At 50.2% G+C, this 25420-nt stretch overlaps 1 protein-coding gene across 3 annotated transcripts in view; it reads left to right on the plus strand.

Moving 5' to 3' along the window:
* Tead4 (TEA domain transcription factor 4) overlaps positions 1–25033 on the plus strand; it is a 67539-nt gene extending 42506 nt beyond the window's left edge. For 2 of the 3 annotated variants that reach the window (XM_076854031.1, XM_076854029.1), the window contains 10 exons: positions 687–751; positions 1091–1153; positions 5195–5323; positions 6609–6652; positions 7123–7178; positions 8316–8455; positions 9125–9298; positions 22007–22147; positions 24477–24629; positions 24736–25033. In XM_076854031.1, coding sequence (XP_076710146.1) covers positions 5228–5323; positions 6609–6652; positions 7123–7178; positions 8316–8455; positions 9125–9298; positions 22007–22147; positions 24477–24629; positions 24736–24849 — 918 coding nt within the window. In that variant the 5' untranslated portion in view covers positions 687–751; positions 1091–1153; positions 5195–5227 and the 3' untranslated portion in view covers positions 24850–25033. The remainder of the gene's footprint in view (positions 1–686; positions 752–1090; positions 1154–5194; positions 5324–6608; positions 6653–7122; positions 7179–8315; positions 8456–9124; positions 9299–22006; positions 22148–24476; positions 24630–24735) is intronic. The other variant, XM_076854030.1, reaches the window with a different exon arrangement.
* The last annotated feature ends 387 nt before the right edge of the window (positions 25034–25420 follow it).

Genomic DNA, 25420 nt, shown 5'->3' on the forward strand with positions numbered 1-25420 from the left:
TTGTTTCCTTGTTTTGGGCAGTGAGCATACTAGTAGGCAAGCCCTCTACCACTGAGGTGCACCCCCAGCCCTCACCCTGCTCCTGTTGTGCTGGGGATGGAACCCAGGGCGTTGTACGGACCTGGGGAGTGCTCCACCGCTGAGCTATGCCCCCTGGCTGGGATTTCTGGTCTTTGAGTGAAGGACCCAGGCCTGCTGTCTGGGGACACTCAGTCTCAGTAGTGTGCCTCCCAGGACCTTCCTTAGTCACAGACAGGACATCTTGGAAGGTTCTGCTCATTTTCAGAGGCAGTAGGAACTATGGGAATCTCATGGAAAGGGCCAAGGGTCAAGCACTATTCTGGAGCCCGGGACGGAGGTGGGGGCAGAGGTGGCTTGAGCCTGTTGTGGGGACCCAGATGAAGAGGTGGCCAGGATGGGGTGGGGAACAAGGCTGGGGGTTGGGAGGCTCTGCGAGGCTCCTTGGGCTGTGACCTCTTTGTTCTCAGGTCACCATTCCACCCAATGAGGCCTTAGTGTCCTCTTGCTGCTGGGAGATCCCTGTGGTCTCTCACCCCAAGTCCCACCCAAGGTGGAAAGGAAGGAAAAGGTTCCTCCGGGAAGGGACCCTCTTGTCCCCCTGCTTTCTTGCCTCTCTGCCTTCTGTCCTCTCCTCCCCACCAAGAGATTATTGTCACTCGCTGCAGGTCGGAATGAGCTGATTGCCCGCTACATCAAGCTCCGGACAGGAAAGACCCGCACCAGGAAGCAGGTGGGCCTGGGGAGGCAGGCATGGACCCCAGGGGCAGGGCAGTGGGGGGCGGGTGTGACACACACGGTCCAGCTTCCCTGGCGGGGGGGGGGGGGGTCTTCCTGTTATCCCCTGGGAAGAAACAGCAGCCTCCTGTTTGGGACATTAGAAAAGATGTCAAAACACTGGTGCTACACTTTTAAAGTGTTGGCAAACTGGGGATTCACGGGACTGAGCATCACCCCCACCCCTAGATCCTGTCATTCAGTCAGTCCATGCACAGATGTGGCTGAGGGCCAAGGGTCCGGGAGCACAGGCTGTATGAGAGGTAGGGACAGGAGCCTTCTCTTCCTGCCACAGGTCTCCAGTCACATCCAGGTGCTGGCTCGTCGCAAAGCCCGCGAGATCCAGGCCAAGCTCAAGGTAAGGCAGACAGGAGCCGTGGGAGGAGGGGGTTGCTTTGGTTTCAGGTGGGGCCAGCTTCCCAGAAACTGGGGCTCTTTCTCCAGCAGGAAAGTCTCCCCTGTGTGTTCAGGGGCTGGCTGCTTGTGTGCAGAGCCCGTGTGCTTCTTTGCTTTGGGGTCCTGTGACCACACTCTGCTGGACATTGGAGCCCTGTGGGGTTGCTGGTCTCTCTAGTCCCCGGAAGCTACAGGCCAGCCTCCTGCTGTGCCCAACCCCTAGCTCAGAGGAAGCTCCCCTAGCTCAGCACAGTTGGATCAACCTATAGATCCCCTTCCTTGAAGAACTCCCCAAGCCACTGGCCCTCTTGGGACCCCCACAGGCCTCTCAGGGCCAACAGTCAGCCTGCGGGGGTGGCAGAGTTTGGTGTTATTATGGGAGAGGAGGGGCTGGCGGAATTCCTTCCTGCTCCCTGCTTTCTGGGACTAGCCTTCTTCCCCTCCCTGAATCAGCCCGACTTGCAGGGCCTCTGTAACAGGTGGCTGCTCTGTGGAAGGCCAGCTGCTGACAGGGTTTCCCTCAGGAAGTCAGGCCTCCTGGATCGTGGAACCAAAGACCCTTTGAATACTCCATGGGAGTGAGCTCCCTGTCATGGAGCTGTTAACAACCAAGCCTGCTTGGCCTTTTGAAAGGAAACTCTAACATTTGGACCATTGAATTAGATTAATATTTTATAAATTTTTAAAAAAACAACAAAAATCCCTTTTATTATTTTCCCCCAACAAAATATCAACAAGCCAGAGATCCCCTCCTCCCGTGCAGCCTCTTGTACTTGACCAAGAACCTCAATAGCACTGGACTAGCTGACCTTGAACGTCCCATCTGGCCCCAGTAGCCCATGATCCTGACACTTGTGCCCCAGACTGAGTGGGTGGGAACCACAGATCTTTCTGCCTCCTAGGAAGCCACAGCCCACTGCCCGCCCAGTTCCATTCCTTGTACCATCAACCCAGCTGTCCCCCACGCCCCACAGCTGTGACCCAACACCTCGTCCCTTTGTCCCTGGGACAGCTGGCCTGGCTGCAGCTGTGGGTCCCTCCCTGGAACACCCCCAGCCCTGGAGCCCCTGCTTGCTCCTTATGTCCCTTCTCTGGTGTGCCGCTGACTCCCTGAGACCCCAGCAGGTGGCCGTGGAGGACAGACTGCAGTGTTATGTTTAGAGCACCCCAGGGAAGGTTTAAGTCCCCTGGGGCTACTGTCCCACCCACACTTAGGGAATTGCATACATCCTTGTCCACAGATTCTAACTTGGGACTGACGATATCCTTTGTGGACTGCCAGACAGCCACCAAAGGGAACCACAAAATGCTTAAAATACACAGTTTCATTTATATGTGCTTTTTTCTGGAGAGGTGGGCATGAAGATTTTGTCCTACTTCTAAGGGGGGTCCTGGGGCCCAAGTCATTAAGCCCTGGCTGGACAGTGAGGCTAGGTAGAAATCCTCAGGCTGTGAGGTTTGGTCCTAGCCCTGTCTCTACCTTTGTGGCCACAGGTACGTGGGAAAGTCACGCAACCTCCCTGAGTGCCATTCAGTTTCCTCATCTGTAAAATGGCAGGGCGATGTGGCAAGGTGATAGCTGAGGTTCCCTCCAGCTGCAAAATTCAATGACCCTACCTCTGCTATCTGGCCACTGATGTCACTCCCCATAATGTCCTTTCTACTTCTTCCCGACTCCTGCCTCACCCACTGAGGACATGGTTTCCTGAGGCGCAGTCATTTGTTTAGAGTGGGGATCCGGGAAGGGACGCAGATTGCTGGCATAGAGCCACGAGCTCTCTGGCCTTGTGATGTAGTTGTTCTTCTCAGATGTCTGTGTGTGTGTCTGGGCGGTGGGGGTGCAGCCTGCCAGGTCATTCATATCTCCGGGAGGAAGAGGCCTGGGCTGGCTTTTCCTTAGGAAGAGGCCCACCTCTACTTGTTACTGCCTCTGGGGTTATTTGAGACAGTCTCTGAGAGCCAGGCCCAAGTTTTGACCCTGGACATTGGGGAGGGGCCCAATGACAAACCTCTGTTTTCAGACATCATCTACTTCACTGCTTTGTCTGAGTGACAGATGAGTCAGCACTCAGAATGTTTCCCACGTTTTCCATTGTGTTGCTGAGTGCTTCTAGGCCCTGACATGTCTGCCACTGTCCTCTTGGTTGACAGAACCCACTCTGTGCCAGTCTGGACTGTGATAGTTTTCTGTGGCTATAACAAAATACCTGAGACTGGGTAATTTATAAGGAATAAAGCTGGACATGTTTACATGTGCCTCTAATCCAAGCTTTGCAAGAGACTGAGGCAGGAGGATTACAAGTTCAAGGCTGGCCTGGCCAACTTAGTGAGACCCTATCTTGGAATTTAAAAGAATTTTTTCCCAAGGGCTGAGGATGTAGCTCAGTGACAGAACACTTGACTAGCATGTATGAGTCCATGGGTTCAATACCTAGTAGCATGTGCATGTGCACACACACGCACACAAGTTCATCATAGCTGGGATAGAGCTCAGTGGCAAAGCATGTGCTGTACTTAGCAACGTGCACAAGGTTCCGGGTTCCATGCCCAGCACAAAAGAAGGAGAGAAAGTCTTACCAATTTTTTAAAATATCTTTATTTACTTATTTTTATGTGGTGCTGAGGCTCGAACCAATGCCTCATGCTTGCAAGGCAAGTGTTCTACCTCTGGGCTACAACCCCAGCCCAAGTCATATCAATTTTAAAGACTGGAGAGTGAGGGACGGTTACCTGAGCTTATGTAACATTGTAATTGCCCCTCCCTCTCTCTCTTCCTCCCTTCCTTCCTTTCTTTCTTCCTTCTTTCCTTGCACTGGGGGTTGAACCCAGGGCCTCATGCATGCTAGACAAGTGCTCTAACACTGAGCTACATCCCAGCCCTTTAAAATTTTATTTTGAAACAGGATCTTGCTAAGTTGTCCAGGCTGGTCTCCAACTTGTGATTCTCCTGCCTCAGCTTCCCGAGTACCTGGGATTGCAGGTGCTCCTATACCCAAAATTATTTATTTATCGTGTACTTATTTGTTTTTGCACTGCTGGGGATTGAACCCAGGGTTTTTCATATGTTAGAGGGACCCTCTACTCCCTGAGCTACACTCCCAACTTGGTGATTATTGTTATTAGTGTGATATTAAAGGCTTTTCTAAGTGCTTATTTATTCAGATCTGTGCAGGCTGAACACATTCTTTGGACCCTCTGAGTCCACAAAGACAGGCAGGGATATTTATTTACATTTTGACATATGAAAAGTAAGTGCCTATAGTGCAAAGGGGACACCGTAGGGCAGGATGAGACAAGTAGGGCCTAAAAGATTGTCCTCTCCTCCACACAGTCCATGTGGACAAAGATGATCCCTCTTCAGGCAGCTAAGGACAAGGCCCTGCAGAGCATGGAATCCAACAGCTACTTAGGCATCATCCACCACCATCCAGGTGCTGAGGTTCAGAGTACAGTGGTGGACGAGGCAGAAGAGACCTATACTCTTGGTTTCTTTTTTTTTTCCTTTTGCAGTGCCGTGGATGGAACCAAGGACCTTGCGTGTACTAGGCAAGGCCTCTACCACAAGCTACACCCCCAGCCCAAGACCCCGATTTTTAAAGGTGTTCTCATGGTTGTTAAGATGGAAATGCAGGGCTGGGGATATACCTCAGTGGTAGAGCACTTGCCTAGCATGTGCGAGGCCCTGGGTTTGATCCCAGCACTGCCAAAAAGAAGAGAGAAAGAAGAAAGCTACAGTCTGGCACGGTTTCCACAGTCTGAGCTCTGATGGAATTAGCAGGACAAGTGGTGTGCGGAGGCTGTGACAGATGAGGGAATTCATAGAGAACCCAGTGGCATGCACAGTCATAAAATGTGTTAGTGGCATTGCAGACTTAAGATATGGTTCCTAGGCTCTGGCCACTGGCAGTGGGACAGGTCCTGTCACCCTGAGGCCAGAACCTACCTTGCCTGGGCCTGACAGGTGCCCCCCTCACTGAGGCACTGCCTTCAATGTCTCCCCCAGGATCAGGCAGCTAAGGACAAGGCCCTGCAGAGCATGGCTGCCATGTCGTCCGCCCAGATCATCTCGGCCACAGCTTTCCACAATAAAATGGCCCTCGCCCGGGGCCCAGGCTACCCAGCAGTCTCAGGGGTAAGTGGGGCAGCCTAGAACCAGAGGCCAGACCAGCCCTGTCCTCCTCTCTCCTCTCTCCCCTCTCTGTGCACAAATACGAGCAGCAGCCTGTCCAGCAGCCACTCTCACTTGAGTCCTATCCGTCCAGGAGCTCCAGGGGGGAAGGAGGAAGCCAGGGCACAGGACCACCCTGAGTCATGGCTCAGTGGGTAGAGCTATCTTCTTGGGATCCTTAGCAGTGACATGGCAGACCTTGAACAAGGAGAAAGGTGTGACCATTTGAGGGACAGCCCAATTTACAGATGAGAAAGCTAAAGTCTGAGGCTTTAGCATAGCATCAGTGTGTCCCTAGTAGCTGGCCACTACTTGTCCCCACTCCTCCTGCTCAGGATCCCAGCACCACCCCCTTCTAGGTGGAGAGCTGTCCAGAAACAAACCCTTGCTTAGATTTTCAATTTCTCAGCCTAATGACCAGCCTTTCAGCCATGGTCAAGTTGGCCACACTTAGAAAATGTTCCAGAAACACTCCTCCTTCCCAAGTTGTGTCTTGGCTGTAGGGATCATATGGGTCTTAGATGCACCAACCACACTGCCCTAGGCCTGTGGACAAGGGGCAGGCCCCATAGTAGTCCATGGGCTTCTGTGCATTGTATTTCAGAGTGTGTTCCAGACAGGAGTAGGCCAATAGCATGTTAAATAGATGTGACACAAGATGATTGTGTGGGCAAGTAAGTTTGGGACACTTGGAATTAAATCAATTCCTTTTTGATGCTAGGGATTGAACCCAGGGCCTCATGCATGCTAAGCACAGTCTGTACCACTGAGCTGCACCCAGCCTCGGGGGCACTCAACTGCTGAGCCACACCCCCAGCCTATTTTATATTTTACTTAAAGACAGGGTCTCGCTGAGTTGTTTAGAGCCTCTCTAGATCCTCCTGCCTCAGTCTTTCGAGCTGCTGGGATTACAGGCATACGCCACTGTGCCTGGCCTCGATTTCTTGATTCTAGGATTTTTCAGAGCCTAAAGTGCTCATGTGCACTGTGAATCTTTATAGGGAATTCAGTGTGCAGTGTTAGCAAACCTAGGTGTTTTTTTTTTTTCCCATGGAGTATCTTATTGACAATCTTTCCAGAGACTAATGTACCTGAAAACACACTTTGTGGATGCGGCTATAGTCTGTTGGCATTAACTTGCTAGACAAGGGTATTGGCTTTCCTTCCTCCCATTTGGTCCAGTTTTGTCTCTCCCACACCTTGGGCCCCTGTGTGCATATAATTGACCTTGCCCCTTTTGCCTCCTCAGTTTTGGCAAGGAGCTTTGCCAGGCCAAGCTGGAACATCCCATGAGTGAGTATGGCCTCGTTCTGCTACTAGTTGCTCCCTGAACCAGTCTGAACACATGACTCATGAGACTGAGCCTGGCTCCCCTGGAAGGAGTGGGGCTGCAGGCTGGGGTCAGACTTTCAGAATAGCCTTGAGCCTAGGGATTGGGTCTCCTGCTCCTGGGCATCAACATGGCTCTGTTTTCATGCTGACCCCCTGGGGTACCACTTGTTGAAACTCATGTCTGTCCAGGGTGTAGGTGGGGCTAGGGCTTTGGATCCAAAAGGAAATAACCTAAGAATCAGCTCTCTGGTGGGCCAGGGAGGAGAGAACAGGATGGGTTGCCCCAACATGCATGCCAAGGGAGTTAACTGGAGGGAATGGGAGGCCAAAGCCACCATGATTCACTGATAGCCAGTCACCAGGCCTGCCACCCAGAGGGCATTGGCCCCTGCTTGAGGTCGCTGATTTCTCCTCTCTCCTCTCTCCCACAGTGTGAAACCCTTCTCTCAACAAACCTATACTGTCCAGCCTCCACTGCCTCTGCCAGGTGAGTTGGCAGTGCATTCCCTGAGGCTCCTGCCCTGATCCCAGGCCCCCAGTAACTGGACGCCTGTATGTCACTCTCAGGTGCCACTCTGTCATGTGCCCTGACCATATATCCCCGTCTTGTGCCCACACCCTATTCGTTGACCCTAGTGTGTACTCTTCACCCCTGTGCCAAGCCGTTGTCCTCCTTGGGGAGCCTGTACTGCTGTCCTCCTCCCCAGCTGTGCTCAGGGCTACCTGGCTGCACAAAGCTCCAAGGCAGTGCCTCTGCCCCAGGGAGCTGCCTCACCTGCCTGCCGTTGTAGTTCAGTGGTGGAGTGTTTGCCCAGAAACTAAAAAAAAAAAAAAAAATCCAACTTGAGTATTTCACTCCTTGCCTCAGATCTCCAGTGGCTTTCCTGGACTCTCCGGTGAAATCCATCCTGTTGACCAGGCACCCTAGAGGCCATCTCTGCAGCCTCAGTTTATTGCCCCTGGCCCACTCCCTCCTCCCTCCATTTTTACCATGTGTTGAGTTTCAACCTCAGTGAGCCGATTGCAGCCCCACGCGCTTGCCTTTGCTGTTCTGTCTGGAATGCCCTTTTTTCCTGAGCTTCCTACTTGCTTCTCTCAAACAGCACTTTCTTTGAATGTTGAAGAGTTTTTCCAAGGGGACTAGGAGCTCCTCTTGGTGCTGAGGGCACACCTTGTCAATTTTGTCCCATTCATTCATTCCTTAGCAGCCTTGTATCCCATGCCTGTTCTGAGCCAGGTTCTTTTCTCAGTGCTGGAACCAGGCAGAAAACTTCTGCTTTCAGGGGCTCATGTCATATTGTAAGAATCGATTTTCTCTGGTTATCTTCCTTCCTGGGCCAGAAGCTGCAGGAGACCAAGAGCCCAACGGTGTCTGCTCTAGAGGCCCTGCAGTCCAGCAGGCCCCCAGCCCCCGTCAGAATTTAGTCTCCCTTGAGTTCAGTTCTGTGCAGAGGCCTGACCCACTGAGCTGTACCAGGCTAGCCCTCCCGAGATGTCCGAGCCTGTGCCTGGCACTGCCCTTTCCATCAGGCACGGTCCTCACTTGTGGGGCCCAGAGCCCTTGCAGGGGGTATAGCAGGGAGGGCAGGTGGACGGGTTCCTGAGCCTCTCCCACCCTCTGCAGGGTTTGAGTCTCCTGCAGGACCCACCCCATCGCCCTCAGCACCCCCAGCACCCCCGTGGCAGGGCCGCAGTGTGGCCAGCTCCAAGCTCTGGATGTTGGAGTTCTCCGCCTTCCTGGAGCAGCAGCAGGACCCAGACACGGTAGGCCCTCTGCCCCCGCACCCCTCAGCTCTCCCTGCTTCTGCTCTCGTGCCTGCTGCCCTTCTGCACTTGGCCATGTTGGGCATAATCTTGGTTTCCTCTTCCTTTCTAGCCTTTCCTTTCGTTGGCCCTTCCCTCTTCTCGTCCCTTTCTTCCTCACTCTGCCTTGGTCCTCCCTCTTTCCCTGTATGCTGCAGTGCCTCCATCCCAAGCTCTCCCTTGCTTCCTGCCCCCGCCCTGTCCTGTGTTCTTCCTCCCTCCTTCCAGCCCTGCCCCACACCCTTCCCTCCACTCCCTGCCTCGGAGGGGCTGTCAGGAAGCTGGGAAGCCTCCTGTGTCTGATCCACATCCTTTGAGGCACCAGCAAGGAGTGGCAGCCCATCCTCGGATTGCCCCTTCAATGTCCCACGTCTTGGGTGACCAGCATCCCCTGCAAGGGCCAGAGTAGTACTGGAGGAGGTTGCTGACAGGATGCCGCTGTGACATTCTGAGTTGATTTTTGGCAGAGGAACCATGAATCACATACACTCATTCTGTTTCTGTATTCCCTATGGGAGAAGTGAAGTGACTTGCTCCAGGTCACATAGCGGGTGAGCACCAGCTCTGGTCCACTTCACCTGTGTGCCCGCCTCTCCTGGCACCCCTCTCAGACCACTCTTCCCGCCACAGTACAACAAGCACCTGTTCGTACACATCGGCCAGTCCAGTCCAAGCTACAGCGACCCCTACCTCGAAGCCGTGGACATCCGCCAGATCTACGACAAGTTCCCAGAGAAGAAGGGCGGGCTCAAGGAGCTCTTTGAACGGGGACCCTCCAATGCCTTTTTTCTCGTGAAGTTCTGGGTAAGCCCTTGGGTAAACCTTTCCTTCCTTCCCCAGCGCATCCGCAACGGTGAGAGCAGGGAAAGAGTGGGTACAGGTGTCCTTGTCATTGTGGGGGCTGCGTGAGAGAAAAGTGGAGAAGCAAGTGCAAAAGGGCCCCCCTCTGGAGGGAAATAAGTCCCGGAACCTGTGTGTGATGCCAGAGAGCCGGAAGGATAGGAAGTGGCCCCTCCCTCTATTTCTTAATTCTTTCTTTTTCCCTGTGGTTCTGGGAACTGAACCCAGAGCTTTAACTCATGCTAGGCAAATGCTCCACCACTGGACCGCGCCCCAGTCCAGGAGTCCCTTTTCCAGGCCTGGGCAGGAAGTGGGGCTTTAGGGAGATCATAGTGCTAGAAAAAGACGTATAGGGGACCCTACGGGGTGGGAGCAGAGTCAACATGGTCAGGTCTTCGCATGGCAATTTCCAGATTGATTTTGGGGCTAGAGATGGACAGCCAGTCCCAATGTGTGTCTCCAGGGCGAGTTGGACTGAACAGAGCTGGGAAAGGGGAGAGTAGGACTAGAATATAGCTCATCCTGCAGAGCTGCTCCAGCCAGGCCACCCCAGAAGAAATACTGATGTCTCAGTCCACACCATGGACTTGCCCTCTGTTGTTCTCCCCACTCCACCTGTGGACAGGTACTGCCCATCCATAGACACTTTCCTGGGGCCAGGAGGTGCAGACCCACTCTGGGAGCTTGCCTTCCAGGGGCCCAGTACACATAGGGAAGGGACGCAGGGAGAGTCCGAGCAGTGCTGACCAAGCCAGCCCTGAGGACAGGCAGGAAGTCCTCCGCACTCTGAGCCTTTGAACATCCTAAGTGCTTGGACACCCGGCCTGGGTGGCCCCACCCACATTCCCCTTCCTGCCCCTTCAGTTCTGTTAATGCCCAGGGGACTGTGCCAGGCTCCTTTTAATACCTCTGCTCTGCAGTTCTCACCCCTCTTTGCTCTGCTTTGATAATTTGAAAGCCTTACTGTCCTAGAAAAGGAAGTATTCACACAAAAGCGTATACACACACACACACACACACACACACACACACATACACACACACACACACATATATATATATATATATATATATATATATATATATATATCATTCCAGGTGGCTCTCAGGCCCCTGCTGGGAAGGCCAGCTGTCATTCACAACTAAGCCCACAAGGCTGGCTCTCTCCAGAAGAGGCAAGCACTGGAATGGCCCCCGGGGCCCACGTTTTCACACTCTGCTCACAGGAATAGCTGGTTCTGCAAACAGGATGGAAGTTGGACCTGGCCCTAGGGGTGAGCAGAATCCAACAGGCAGAGATGGGGCCCCCAGTATAGCCTGGGAGCATGTGAGCCCCAAACTTGGAAGGAAGTGGGAAGGTGTTGGGGGAAGCTATGTGAGAGGGAATAACAAAACTGGGAAGGTGACTTGGATCCTAGAAGGTCTTGATTCTATTAAAGTCTGCATTTAATCTATGCTGTGATGAAAAATAAGTCATCTTTTCTTTTACTTGGTCTTTTTCTTTTCTTTTTTCAGCGCTGGGGATTGAACCCAGGGTCTTTCGAATGCCAAGCACACACTCTGCCTCTGAGCTGCCTCCGCAGCCCATTGATCTTTTTTAAAATTATTATATGTTTGTTTATTTATTTTTTGCATTCCTAGAGTGCAAACCCAGGGGTGCTTTTCCACTGAGTTACACCCCATTTCTTTTTATTTAGAGATAAGAGCCTTGCTAAGTTGGGGAGGCTGACCTTGAATTTGTGCTCCTCCTATATCTGCCTCCCTATTCTCTGGGATTAGGAGCATGTGTCACCAACACCCAACTTGATCTTTTTTAAAAAATCAATGTAGGCTGAGCACAGTGGCTCACACCTATAATCCCAGTGTCTCAGGAGGCTGAGGCAGGTGGAGACGAGTTCAAAAGCCAGCCTCAGGGCTGGGGATGTGGCTCAAGTGGTAGCGCGCTCTCCTGGCATGCGTGCGGCCCGGGTTCGATCCTCAGCACCACATACAAACAAAGATGTTGTGTTCACTGATAACTAAAAAATAAAAAATATTAAAATTCAAAAAAAAAAAGCCAGCCTCAGCAAAAAACGAGGCGTTAAGCAACTCAGTGAGACCCTATCTCTAAATAAAATACAAAATAGGACTGGGGATGTGGCTCAGTGATTGAGTGCCCCTGAGTTCAATCCCTGGTACCCCCCCCATTACCACTAAAAAAAAAAAGAAAAGAAATTAATGTATTTTCATAGTTAGATTATCTACTCTAAGAGGCTTTTATAATGAAAATATCAGATTTTTGTCTGTTCCACCCTACACCCATGTCCAAGTCCCAGAGACAATGTCTATAAATGTTAGCTGTTTATTTGAGTTTTATCACCTGAATTTTAAATAATATGCTTATATTGCTACACTTTGATGTTGAGACTAAGACATTACCTGTTTCATTATGGTAAAAAATATCAACTATGAGCAGGGCACGGTGGCATATACCTGTAATCCCAGCAGCTTGGGAGGCTGAGGCAGGAGGATTGTGAGTTCAAAGCCAGCCTCAGCAACTTAGTGAGGCACTTAACAACTCAGTGAGCCCCTGTCTCTAATAAAATATTTTAAAAAGGCCTAGGGATGTGGCTCAGTGGTTAAGCACCTCTGGGTTCAATCTCGAGTACCAAAAAAAAAAATGTTAAAAAATATCAGTTATGATATCATGTTTACCCTTATTATCCCAATGTAATCATATGGAATAAGTTATGTACTTTAGTAAAAGAAATAAAACATTTTTCATTTTTTTGACAATGTAGATTGATCACCAATGAACCAAAAAAAAATCATGTTCATTTATTGTACAATTTTTGGATTTTTTTCCTTGTAAATAAATGGCTTTTACCCTTACTTATTTTAAAATAAGCTTATTTTTAAAGATTTTACAAATTGCTTTATTAGAACCACCATATATAAATAGAAAAAAATGTTTTTTTCCCAACTGCTAAATCTATTAATTTATTCATTTCTCCTTTCTCCTGGAAATCTTACCACCAAAAAAAAAAAAAAAAGAAAAGAAATTTATGTGTTTTCATAGTTAAATTATCTACTCCAGATTTATCCTGGAAATCTTCTTCCCACCAAAATGCTTCTATTTTCCTGCTCTTGTTTGAACTGATTACTCTATAATTGTCATCTGGAGACTCTCCTTTATTGAACCTACAGTTTCTGATATCTGATAGTTCTCTCTTCATTAGTGTACCCAACTCATTTTGCTGGAGCATATCCTATAGTACCTTCTTAGAACAGATGTGTAGCAACCTAGTGAGATCCTGTCTCAAAATAGAAAATAAATAAAAAGGGCTGGGAATGTAACTCAGTGGTAAAGCACCCCTGGGTTCTATCCTGGTACCAAAAAAGAAAAAAGAGAAGATGCATGGCAGATCAATGACCTTGCCTGTTTGAAATGTCATTTTCCTGTATCCTTATACTTGATCGCTTGATATTTGACTGGGTAAAGAATCTAGATAATAAACAACTTTTTAAGGCTGGTCTTGAACTTGAAATCCTCCTGCCTCAGCCTTTGAGTAGCTAGGATTATAGATGTGCACACTCTATACTTTTTTTTTTTTTTTTTGCAATGCTGGCGATGGAACGCAGGGCTTTGTACATACTAGTCAAGTTCTCTACCACTGAACTTCACTCCAGATCCTATTTACCTTTTTTTGGGGGGTGCTGAGGATTGAACCCAAGGTCTTGTGCATGTGAGGCAGACACTCTACCAACTGAGCTGCATCCCCAGCCCTACCTATTTAAATTTTTAAGGAACTATCAGACTGTTTTCCAAAGCGGCAGCACTATTTTACATTCTCACCTGCAGTGTCTGAGGCTCCCAGCTTCTGCACATCCTCACCAACACTTGATATTCTCATTCTCTGTGATGGTAGCTATCCTAATGGATGTGGCATGGTAGTTCTTGTGACTTTGATTTGCATTACCCTGATAACAAAGGATGAGCATCTTTTCTTCCCTTAATTAACCATTTTGCATATTGATCAATTGTATATCTTTTTTCCTGCCTTTTATGGTGTTGTGGATTGAACACAGGGCCTTGTGCATGTTAACCATGTGCTCTGCCACTGAACTACACCCCCTGTCCCCTACATTGCTTTGGCTGGTCTTGAGCCCAAGGGCTCAAGTGGTTTTTGCACCTTAGCCTTCTTATTGGCTGGGACTCCATGTACGTGACACTGTGCCCAGCTCATTTGTATATCTTTTTTGGAGAAATGTCTATTTAGATCCTTTGCCTATTCTTAAATTGGGCTATGGGGCTGGGGATGTGGCTTAAGCGGTAGCATGCTTGCCTGGCTTGGGCGCGACCCGGGTTCGATCCTCAGCACCACATACAAACAAAGATGTTGTGTCCGCCGAAAACTAAAAAATAAATTTAAAATTCTCTCTCTCTCTCTCTCTCTCTTTAAAAAAAAATAAATAAATTGGGCTATGTATATTTTTATCATTGAGGTAGCAGATCTTTATATATTTTAGATAGAAGTCCTTTATCAGATATATGATTTGCAAATATTTTCTCCTAATCGCATTTTTTTCCACATTCTTGATAGCATAAAAGTTTTTAATTTTGATGAAATCCAATGTACCTATATTTTTTTTTTCCTGGTTGTCTGTATTTAGCAGTGACTGGGAGCTGTGTGTGCGAGGTGCACTGTCACCTGGTGGCTTCACTTTAAGATGATTGGGGACAGGGAGCCAGCTGTTTTATTAGAAGACTGAATAAATATTACTGTTTGCTAGACCTTTTTTTCCCCTCTGAGGTGATTCAGTTTCTTCAGAGAGACTCCTAGGATGTCCTGGGAGGTATATTCTTGGCCAGAGGGCTGGGATGGAGGAAGGGATGGGGGGCTGGCCATGTCTGGTACTGGTTCTCACTTAACCGCCCCCATCCTCTCCCTGTCTCTTCTTGTACTTTTTGTTGTGCCCAGTGTTCCTGAGACCCAAGGCCCCCCTTCTTTAATTTCAGATATAATTATCCTTTGGTCCTCTACCTGTGTGTGGAGGCCTAAGCATCCTATGTATGGATGTTAGTCCCTGTGTCACAGCTTGTGCCTCCCTGGGCCCCCACTCTAATGGTCCCTCCAGTCCTGAGCCACCAGCTTAGCTCATTTCTTATCTGGAAGCTTCTGCTTCCTTTTCCCTGCATAATCCATTCAGGTCCTGCCGGGTGCCATGGTGCATGCCTATAATACCAGTGGCTTAGGAGGATGGCAGGTTTGAAGCCAGCCTCAGCAGTTTAGTAAGGCCTTAAGCAACTTGGTGAGACTCTGTCTCAAAAAATATAAAAAGATTTTTAAAAGGTTCAGAGGTTAAGTGCCCTTGGGTTCAATCCCTAGTACAAAATAATAATAATAATAATAATAATAATAATAATAGCTATTCAAGTCCTAATTAAGCCTTCAGTTTACTGAAATGTATTGAACTCTTGTCAGTCTGGTCTCCTCTCCATTTTCTTCTTATTTGTGGTACAGCAACTTAATAAAAGTTCTTTGAGTCAGGCATAGTGGCACATACCTGTAACCCCAGTGGCTCAGAAGGCTGAGGCAGGAGGATCATGGGTTTAAAGCCAGCCTCAGCAACAGTGAGGTGCTAAGTAACTCGGTGAGACCCTGTCTCTAAATAAAATACAAAATAGGGCTGGGGATGTGGCTCAGTGTTTGAGCCTGAGTTCAATCCCTGGTACCCCTTCACCCCCCAAATAAAAATTCCTTGATATTATCATTCTAGTTGGGTCTGTAGAAGGAAAGAAAAATAAACTTGTATGGCCGGATTCTCACGAAAATGGGTTTAACCCGAGTATCCCATCCAATGCTTTGGCAGACATTGTTTGGAATGCTGGGTTGAGAAGCAAAAGTACCAGATTGATTGGTAATGCCTGCCTTGGGTGTAGCAAGGAAAAATAGTGGCATTTATTGGATATATTTGTCATCTCTCCTCTTTAGGTAATGAGGGGTTGGGGCTGTTTAAATGGATCATGATAAGGCCAGAATTGTGCTCAGCTGGAAAAATCACCTATCCAGTCTAGAAGGAGGAGACCGAGGAGTCTCTGTGATCCAGACCAGACAAGAGATGTTGGCCTCTTTAGGGCCTCAGCCAGAAAGGTTGACCTCGGGGTGCAGCGAGTGAGTCGGGATGTCGGCCTGCTTATTTTCAGGAAGGGCTTAAACCACTTCACTTCTACTTTTCTTCTCCCCACTCTCCCTTCCAACCCTAGATATGGGAATTAGAATCAAGAGGCTTTGTCCTGGACACCAATTAGCACTGTCACTAATTGGCAGAAGCTTCTCACGGTTCTTGGTATGTGTGGGGAGGCCCCTGGTGCTCTCCTGGAGACACCCATGCCCAGCCTGCCGAGGTCTGGCTTCAACTGGGAAGAAGGGGCTGGGTGTGGTCATCTGTGGCCCTTTCCTGGCACTAATGCAGCTGACGTGAGGGTGCAGTTGGGGTCTGAAGGGAGGTTGAGTTTGGCGGGGTAACACTACCCTGGAGAAGGTTTAGTTGTTGGAAATATTTTTCTTCTCCTTGTCTTCCTCTCCTTCCTCCCCCTCCTTCTCTTTTTTCCTTCTCTTTTCTTCTTCTTTTTCTCCTCTTCTTCTCCTTCCTCCTTCCCTCCTCTTCCCCCGCCTCCCGCCTCCCGTTCCATGAAGGAGATGGGAATCCAGGACTTGATACATATCAGGCAAGGGCTCTACCACAGAGCCGAGCTGTATTCTCCTGCCGCCTCCCACATGAGGATTGTTTTAGACCCCATTTCACAACTGGGTAACCAAGGCAGGGGGCAAGCAAGCACCTGGCTTTGAGGTACCCAGCCAAGGTGAGCCTCTTTCCCTTGGTCATTTTTGTTATGCACCTGCTGTGGGACAGGCCAGGGCAGACCGAAAGATCACGACAGCACTCTTCTCAGCATTTTGTGAGTATTCTCATGTGGAATCCTTGCCACATCCCAAAAGGTAGGTCCAGTCAATAAGGTCATCTGCAGAGGGGAAACTGAGGCACGTTCACTGAGGCAGGTTAAACAACTTGCTAGAAGGTTATCCAGTCTGTCATAGTGCCAGAACCAGGACCTAGACCCAAACAGTCAGGCCTGAGTGTTGTGCTTGGAACCATTATAAAGTGCCCAGCATCCCCTCACCCACTCCATGCAGGATCCTGGTGTTGTTGTTGGGGCTTGAAGCAGGTTCTGGATTGCCTGAAACAGAACTCCAGGCCCCGGATGAATGGTAGAGGGTGACCTGGCCAGAGTAGACAGCTCTGACTGTGTAGTTAGTCGGGTGTGGAGCGATTGGGCTTCCTGCATTTTCCAGACTTCAGACCTTCTTTCTAGAAAGTGGAAGTGTTGGCTTCCTCGGAGATGGAAGTTGGCAGATAGGAAGGGAGAGTCAGAATCCTCTTCTCACCTTGCTCATGGCCCATGTCCTCTCCTTCCTCAGAGGAGGCCAGAGGTGGGGATTCATGAGAGAAGAGGTTTGGTCGTCTGGTACCAAGGAAGTTGGGTCAGGCAGATGACAGGCGGCTCTGTGCCTGGCTCTCTGCCGTGCTCTCAGGCAGGGGTGGGAGTCGGGGCTTGTCTTCCCTAAAGATAGGGAGAATCCACAATGGATCTTGGGGTCTTGGGTTGTATCCAGTATCTGGAGAGTGCGGAGGGCTGAAAAGTCAGCGGTTTCCTGTCCCCAGCTACAAGGGGCTGTGGCGACAAAGGGGAGGCCCTGCCCCCTCCTCCTCCCACCCCTCCCCTCCCCCACCCCTCCCCCTGTCTCCCCCACCCCTCCCCTCCCCCACCCCTCCCACCTTTCTCTCCCACCCCTCCCCTGAGCCCTAGGAGCCAGGCTCTTGCTCCGTGCCAGTAGCTTGGGCACTGTGAGGACAGTGAAATCAGAAGCGAGGGCATGTCAGAGGCCAGGGCACCTTGGCAATCATCTGTCCATCTGTCAGTCCTTGTGGGGAGGGAGGGTAGAGGCACGACAAGCAGGGAAAGGGGAACGTGCTTGCTTGCTAATGGGGAGACCTAGGAGACATAGGCGGCTCCCCGGCTCCCTGGCCCGCTCTCTCCCTCTCCTGCCATCAGCTGTGTGCGCTGGCCCTGCAAGGAGGAAGGAAGCCACTCAGGCAGGGAACAGTGCCAACTCTCCCAAAGCTGGCTTCTCTTTTTCTGCTTGCTTCCTTTTCTCCAGGCGTCCAGGGGCCATGATCAGCACCCTCATGGGGTGGGGTTGGGGGCACCTTGATGTCCCAATCGAAGTTTCTTCCTCCCTCCCCTGAGAGTCACGGTTCTTCTGGAGACAATGATCCACAGATCCGTGGCCTGCCAGGGGAAGGCCCCTGTGGAAATGGCATCTGCTTGCAGGAGAGGTGGAAGAGAAGGTGCAGAGGCCGAACACTATCTGATGAGTACTGCAGGCCTGGAGTGGGGGACTGAGTAGCCTGTGAGACCAGCAGAGGCCACTGTCCTTGGGACAGGGAGAGGAGATTCTTGTACAGTGGGGGTCATGAACATCAGGCCACATGGTGAAATGCTGGACAGGGCCTGAGCTGAGCCACAGTGGCAGGAGGGTGCCCCAGGCCTTCCTCCCATCCCAGCCCACTCCCCTCTGGGCCCTGACATTTCTCCCAGGCACATACCAGCACATGACAATGAATCTGAGCCCCTCCAGGCCCCCACACCCGGCTGCGGCTGTCTTGGCTCATCTGTCCGTCACCCGATCCTCCACACCTGTTCCAGGCACAGCCTGTGAACTTCCCACCCGCACGCACAGCTATGAATAGGGTGGAAGGAGAGGAGAAAGGGGCATTCAGAGGGCAGGGTGGTGAGAAGGGGTGGGCAGCTTTCTTCTTTTCTTAGGCTGAGAAAATTGAAAAGAAAACTTGTTTGGGAGAGGTGTCTGGAGTGGGGGTCTAAGGGTGGAGGGGAAATGCCTATACTTCAGCTGCAGTAAGGGGGTGGTTGAAACTGGAAGGGTCTGTGCACTGAGGACAAGATGCAGTGCTGTGAGCTGGTGTCACTGGCCCTTGCCTCCTGGGTCTGTGCAGTGCAACCCCAGGCTGGTTCTGGGGCTGACTTCTCCTGTTGAGACCTGGCCGTGTCTTCCTCTCTCCCCCCTTCTTCCCACCTGACCACCAGCTCACCAGTTCTACGTGCTCTCCCAGTTAGGTACAAATTGCTTGAGAGCAGAATTACTGCCTCAACTTTTTTCTGCCCTCACTGTCCCTAGCAGTGCTGGGCTGGGACTGGATAAATGGGTAACTGAATGATTAGAAGGGCCAAGAGAGTGGGAGGTGATGACAGAAGACCTAGATTGTATTTGAGATGGAGTGGAGTATCCCCCAACTCCCCAAAGTAGATAAATGGGTTCTTTTGAGACCAAGGAACCTGGCTCCTCTCATGCAGTGCCACCCGGAGGTGAGAGGTGGATCAGCAGCATGCAACTTTGTGAAGGGAGGAGTTGGGGGTATTGGGGATGGAACCCAGAGCATTGCCCGTCCTAGGCAAGTGCTCTACCACTGAACTACATTCTCAGCCCTCTTTGAATTTTTTATTTTGAGACAGGTTCTAAGTTGCCCAGGCTGGCCTCCAGTGTGGCAGTCCTTCCTCAGCCACCCGAGTAGCAGGGATTACAGGCATGTGTCATGTCAGTCTGCCTCATGGAACATTTACTGAAGGCCCACCTGTACCAGCACTTTCCAAGGGCTTGGAGAGAGCATAGTTCTTGCTCCCCAGGGAACTTTCCATCTAGATAGGTCATGACAGCCTAGAGCAATGAAATGGAGTGTACAAATAGACACTAGGGTTCTGGGATAGGATAACAGTTTCTGTGTATGGGGAAGAGGGTGGATGTCAGCCAGTTCTTAACATGGTGCACAGCGTTAGGTAGCACACGCATGGACGTTTCTTCTTTAATAGTTCTGTGATTGTTGACACTTACATGGGAAAAATAGAATCTTTACTTTCATGGATCGATTGCTTAAAATGAAATCAAGGAATAAAAGTGAATTGATTTAAAAGGCACTGTGAGGGGCATAGTGGGATATGTGGCAGATGATGCATGAATGTAGCATTGATCAGAGCAGGCCACCAGTGGCTACTGCCTGAGAATGGTCACTATTCAATGCCCTGGTCTCACCCCATGTTTGGTGCTGGCCCTTCCCAGGCAGCTGGGCCTCCTGTTGGCATTTTTTTAGGCATAATCCACATTTCTGCCATGAGCTTCTAGTTGCAGCGTGTCCTGAGCACACAAATGGTCCCTAACCCCCTCTTAGGATCAGTCTGGCAAACTCAGCCTTCTAGAAGGAGCATATGACAGGGAAACTGGGACAGAGAAAACCCAGGTTCTTACCCCATTTTACCTGTTATTTCACAAGAATATCTTGGACCATGGCTGCAATGAATTCTGGCCCAGCAGAGGCCTGATCCACTTCTGCCAGGACTGCCTTCCCTCTTGGACTCACAATGGACACAACAGAGGCAGAGAGGGGAAACTGAGGCCAACCCAAGGGTGGGAGGGTATTGAATAAACACAGTTGTTTGTTTCAGAGTCTGAGCGTTGGCTTGAATGCTGCTGTAATTCTTTTTCTTTTGCTTTCCTCCTAATGGCCTCATTAACACCAACGTGGAACTCACTGAACCATATACCATTCTATTTCAACATTAAAACCTCCTAAAAAGAATACACCCTCATTCTATTCCATAGCCTGCTTTCCTCACTCACTGTGTTTTGTTCATCCACAATAACAAACACAGGTACTTCCTAGCGCTTTTTGTGGCTCCATAATATTTCTATTGTGCCATAAGGCAATTAACACCCTTTGGTCTACAGAAGGTCTTGCTCTTGGAGAACTCCAAAAGGAGAGAAATGGTATTTGTGTGCCCCCTAGTGGCCAATAGTAGAACTGCCTGGACCTGATTCTCAGATCTTCCTGGGGTTCTGGGAATCACCTTATCTGGGTTCAGAAGAATCCTGAGGGTTATAACCTGGACCATGATCTGCACTCCCAATACATGTGTAGGGCTGTGCTCTGTTTCATCACTGCAGTTTTTGATTTCAGTTGTGTGGGTGGGTGGAGCGGCCTCACCCTAAGAAGCAGCCTTTCATGATGCCTGTGCGTCTCCTGAGTCCTGACAAGCAAAGTATTCTAATGTGGGGCCTGAGTTCTGGATATGGGCACCCCTAAATGGCCTAGAGTTTCAGAAATACAATTCCAGCCTCAGTCCCCAAGGCAGCGATTTGGCTTATACAGTGCCTGCCTCCCTTTGTTGGGTTGAGACAGGCATTGCAGATGGAGCCTGCCGACCTCAGCCTGAGCCATGTGACCTTGAGCAAGACCTAACTGCTGTTAAGGAGCCTCATGCTAAACTGAGGCTGAGGTGTGTATGTGCTGTTGACAGTCCACCTTACCCGTCCCCTTTACCACTTAGTCCACCTTTACTAAGAGGGAAGCATTGCAGATAAACTTCAGATCAGCTCCATATCCAGCTGGACAGGAAACAAGAGCAGGGTGTCCTGGGGCCTGTGAGGAGTGGGTGGAAAGGACCAGCAACAGGGCTCATGGAGACCCCTGGAGCCAGCTGCCCAGGCTGAACTTGAGCTCCTGGGGTCAAGTGATCCTCCTGCCTCAGCCTCCGAGTAGCTGGATCTATAGTTGCCACCCCAGGTTTCAGACTTCGTTTCCGAAGGCAAATCTCAGCAGTTAAGAGAATGAACCAGAAGGCGGGGAAGACTGGTATTGGGGAGGTTGGTTTGGAGGCTGAGAGAGAGAAATGTGCAAAGATCAAAGGTGACTGTGCTCAGAATGCCATAGAGATGGACGAGAGGCCAGCCCCAGAGCCATTTCTGAAAGAGCATCAGTAGGATCTGGTGACCAGCTGGCCAGAGGAGGAGACCTGGAGATGTCCCTTGCATCCTCTCTATCAGTCCCCTGTTTTGGCTTTCTGTTCTCATGCATTCTTCATTGTTAACATTGACTTTCGAAAGGTTCTAATAAATAAATTAATTCATACTAAAATAAAAATGATAAGGATTTGTATGTCTGCAGTTTGTTAAGAACAAACTCAGACTGTAAAACTCAAAGATTCTAGAAACAAAATTGGGGAACCTACTTACTAGATGTTATAGTATCTGAGCAGGTGGCAGTAGCTTAAAGCAAATGTAGGCCCCAGTGTTCTCTTTTTCCATAGTTCACAGCAGGCCTGGGGCTAGAGAATGCTGGAAGCTTTCCAACATCTATAGTCCATGTTTTGTGTGTGTTGGAGTGGAACCCATGGCATCATGCATGCTAGGCAAGCACCCTGCCACTGAGCTACGTCTCCAACTCTGTCCACATTCTTTTTTTTTTTTTTTTTTTTGGTACCAGGAATGGAACCCAGGGGTACTTAACCACTCAGCTAACCCATTATATTTTGACACAGGGAGTTGCTGAGGCTGGCCTTGAACTTGCAATCCTCCTGCCTCAGCCTCCTAAGCCACTGGGATAACAGTCATGTGCCACGGCCAGTCCAACACTTTCTTTTTAAGCCCTCCTGATTTCTTCCCAGCCCAAGAGGTTGCACTGTGACCTTGAGGGGCCCCTCGACTCAGAGCCTATTCGTCTGAGAGGGCTCTGCTGATGCTACTGACCATGTCCTTAACTTCCCATGTCTCCCTGCAGGCAGACCTCAACACCAACATCGAGGACGAGGGCAGTTCCTTCTATGGAGTCTCCAGCCAGTATGAGAGTCCCGAAAACATGATAATCACCTGTTCTACCAAGGTCTGCTCATTCGGCAAGCAGGTGGTGGAGAAAGTTGAGGTAGGAGGCCACCCTGGTGGGTGGGTGTGTGGGGGGCATGAGGGCTGAGTGGCCTCCTTCCCTGGGGATCTCCTGAGGACAGGATTGTTCAGAGCCTCCCTGTGGAAGGTGGGCTCCACATGGCTTCTGTATGCGTCGGGGAAGAGCGCCCTCTAGTTGTGAACCATCAGCAAGCTCCCTGTTACCTGCACAGCTCTGCGTGCCACCACTAACCCTTCCACCCTGGGACCCCTCTTCCAAGCACATCCTTACAGGCATCCCCAGGTCCTCTCTGAGAGCAGGCGCAGAAGATGTCAAGAACAGGGCTCCAGGATCTCATCCCTGCTTCCTGCTCACTGTTTACTCCGCGAATGCTAAAAACTGTTCATGTCTCTGTTCCTCAATTTTTGAGTACCCTAGAGACCCACACTAGTGAGTGTGGCAGAAACTTCACTTCCTTTAGGGTAGTGGGGTCTGCCAGTACAGGGGTGCAGGGTAATGGGGCCACAAATTCTGAGGACCCGGGTTTAAATATCAGCCCCCCTGCTTTCTGATGGATGTTTGGGAGCGGGGGGGTGGGGTGGGGGATGATAAAACCCTTCATTTATCTCTAAATAAGTGACAAGGTATCTCTCTGTCACAGTGGCCCAGGAGATGGGATGAAATGCCTCCATTCCAGAACACCTGTGTCCCTGAGTCCTGTGCAGTGCCACAGGCTTGTGAGGTTGCTGCAATGTCAGGCTAGATGCCATCCTCCCCTCTTTCCTCTGAAATTAATGGTCTGAGTTAATGAAATCCTACTGTCACAGACCATCAGTTACTGATAAGCTACATCATGCCGAACAACCAGATGACAGCAGCAGGCAAGAGATATTCTGTCCTGGAGTTTCCCAACCCTGGCTGTACCTTAGAATCACCTGGGGGGCCTTTGAAATGCATCAACAGCTCCTACCCCCCACTCATTTTGTGTACCCTCATCTATGGAGTGGGGACCAGGTGATGGCAAATTTATTTATTATTCATTTTTGCAGTGCTGGGGATTGAATCCAGGGCTTTGCACATACTAGGCCAATACTTTCCCACTGAGCTACACTGCCAGGCCCAAATTATTTAATTTAAAAAATTTTGGACAGGCCTGCAATCCATCCCACATACCTCCCCCCTACTCCTGCACTGGAAGCTTCCCACAGAACAGGGCAACTTCGCTGGTAATCAGGAAGTTGATGTCAATCTAACCCACCAATCTGGTCCCGATTTCTAGAGTTGTGTGTGCACCATGTGTGTAGATTCCCATGATTACTGCCAGAGTCCAGGTACATGGGGCTTTGTTCTAGTCAGCTTTTTCACTGCTGTGACTAAAAAGACCTGACAAGAACAATTATAGAGCAGAAAAAGTTTATTTAAGGGTTCACGGTTTCAGAGGTCTCAATCCCTAGGTAGCCAGCTCCATTCCTCGGGGCTTAAGGTGAGGCAAAACATCTTGGGGGAAGAGTGTGGTGGAGGGAAACAGCTCACATGATGATCAGAAGGCAGAGAGACTCCACTCGCCAGATACAAAATATATACCCCATATCCACGGCCCCATTGAACCACCTCCTCTAGCCACATGCCACCTACCTCCAGCCACCACCCAGTTAATCCCATCAGGGATTAATTTACTCATTAGGTTAAAACTACGACCCAATCATTTCTCCTCTCAGCCTTTTCCCCTCTTATTTATTTATTCATTCATTCATTCATTCTAATCAGTTGTACCTGACAGCAGAATGCTCTTCGATTAATTATACATAAATGGAGTATAATTTTTCACTTCTGGTTATACACAAAGTAGAGTCGCACCATTTGTGCAATCATACATGTACCTAGGGTAATGATGTCAGTCTCATTCCACCATTTTTCCTATACCCACGCCCCCTCCTTTCCCCTCTCTCCCATCCAGAGTTCCTCCACTTATCCCATTCCTCTCTCCAAGCCTTCTAGCATTGTCTCACACATTAGCTTTTGTGATACCTCACATCCACACCGTAATAGGTTTCTAGCCCCACAAGGGTCCCTGGGTACTCTCTGCCCCATAGTCCCCTAGTGTGCAGCCAGAATTGAGAAGCACCTATTCCATCTCATCTGTTGCTGCCACTCCTGGGTCTCTAAGCTCCCCTCACTGGTCGCTAATGAGGGAGGGAGACTTGGTTTAATGTCAGTGAACTTCAGAGGTTGGCCCTGCTCGCAGGCCTCTAGGCCGCCTGCCTTTTCTTCCTGCTGAAAGTGACTGGTTGTGGGAGCTTTCCTGTGAATGAGGCCTGGGAGGCAGGTGAAGGGAATCTAAGCCCCTACTGTCCTCTGGGTCCTGCAGACAGAGTATGCTCGTTATGAGAATGGCCACTACTCATACCGCATCCACCGGTCCCCACTCTGCGAATACATGATCAACTTCATCCACAAGCTGAAGCATCTGCCCGAGAAGTACATGATGAACAGCGTGCTGGAGAACTTCACCATCCTGCAGGTGTGCGGGCGGGGGCCGCAGGCCTGGGACTGTGGTCCGTAGGCGGATGGCACACATGGCGTCCCCATGTGGGGCCTTAACCGTGTCTCCTCTGTCTCTCCTACAGGTAGTCACCAACAGAGACACACAGGAGACCCTGCTATGCATTGCATATGTGTTTGAGGTGTCAGCCAGCGAGCATGGGGCTCAACACCACATCTACCGGCTGGTGAAAGAATGAGAGACTCAGGGAGCAGGGAGGGGGGTAGACATGTGTGCAGGAAATGGGGACATGGGGAGGGGACCTGCAGGGACATCCCCCTGAAGTGCTAAGTGAGCTGAGCAAGTGGTCATGATTCTTCCTGGCAGAAAGAAACAGTGCCTGATCCTGCAATGCCCATCCCCAAATAAACCCAAGATGTGTATTTTCAGAGGAGCTGGTCTAGCTGAATGAGCCCTGGGAGGGACTGGGGGAGAGGGGCTGTCTGGGAGGCAGACTGGAAGCAGTGCCCACAGATGGACCCCTGCAGTCCTGAAGCCAGCCATCCCAGTGGCCCCAGCCAGGAGCATCTCCAGTGCCGAAGCTCAAGTCCCGATGTCTCTACTGCTGCTCGAGCCCCTCATCTGTTTCTCCTGTTGCTGCTGGTCACAATGAGAGGCCCAAGGGTTGATGGGCCCCTGGGCCATGCACCCTCAGCTTCTTGTACATGACTGCACCTGGATGTCCTGCCACTGCCACTGACAGCTAGCACCAGGCCCCGTCTACCAGAGCTTGGAGTTTAGGTGTGGAGGTGATAAAAGAGTTGTTGGAA

Source organism: Callospermophilus lateralis, chromosome 4 (assembly GCF_048772815.1).
Source record: "Callospermophilus lateralis isolate mCalLat2 chromosome 4, mCalLat2.hap1, whole genome shotgun sequence".
Lineage (NCBI taxonomy): Eukaryota > Metazoa > Chordata > Mammalia > Rodentia > Sciuridae > Callospermophilus > Callospermophilus lateralis.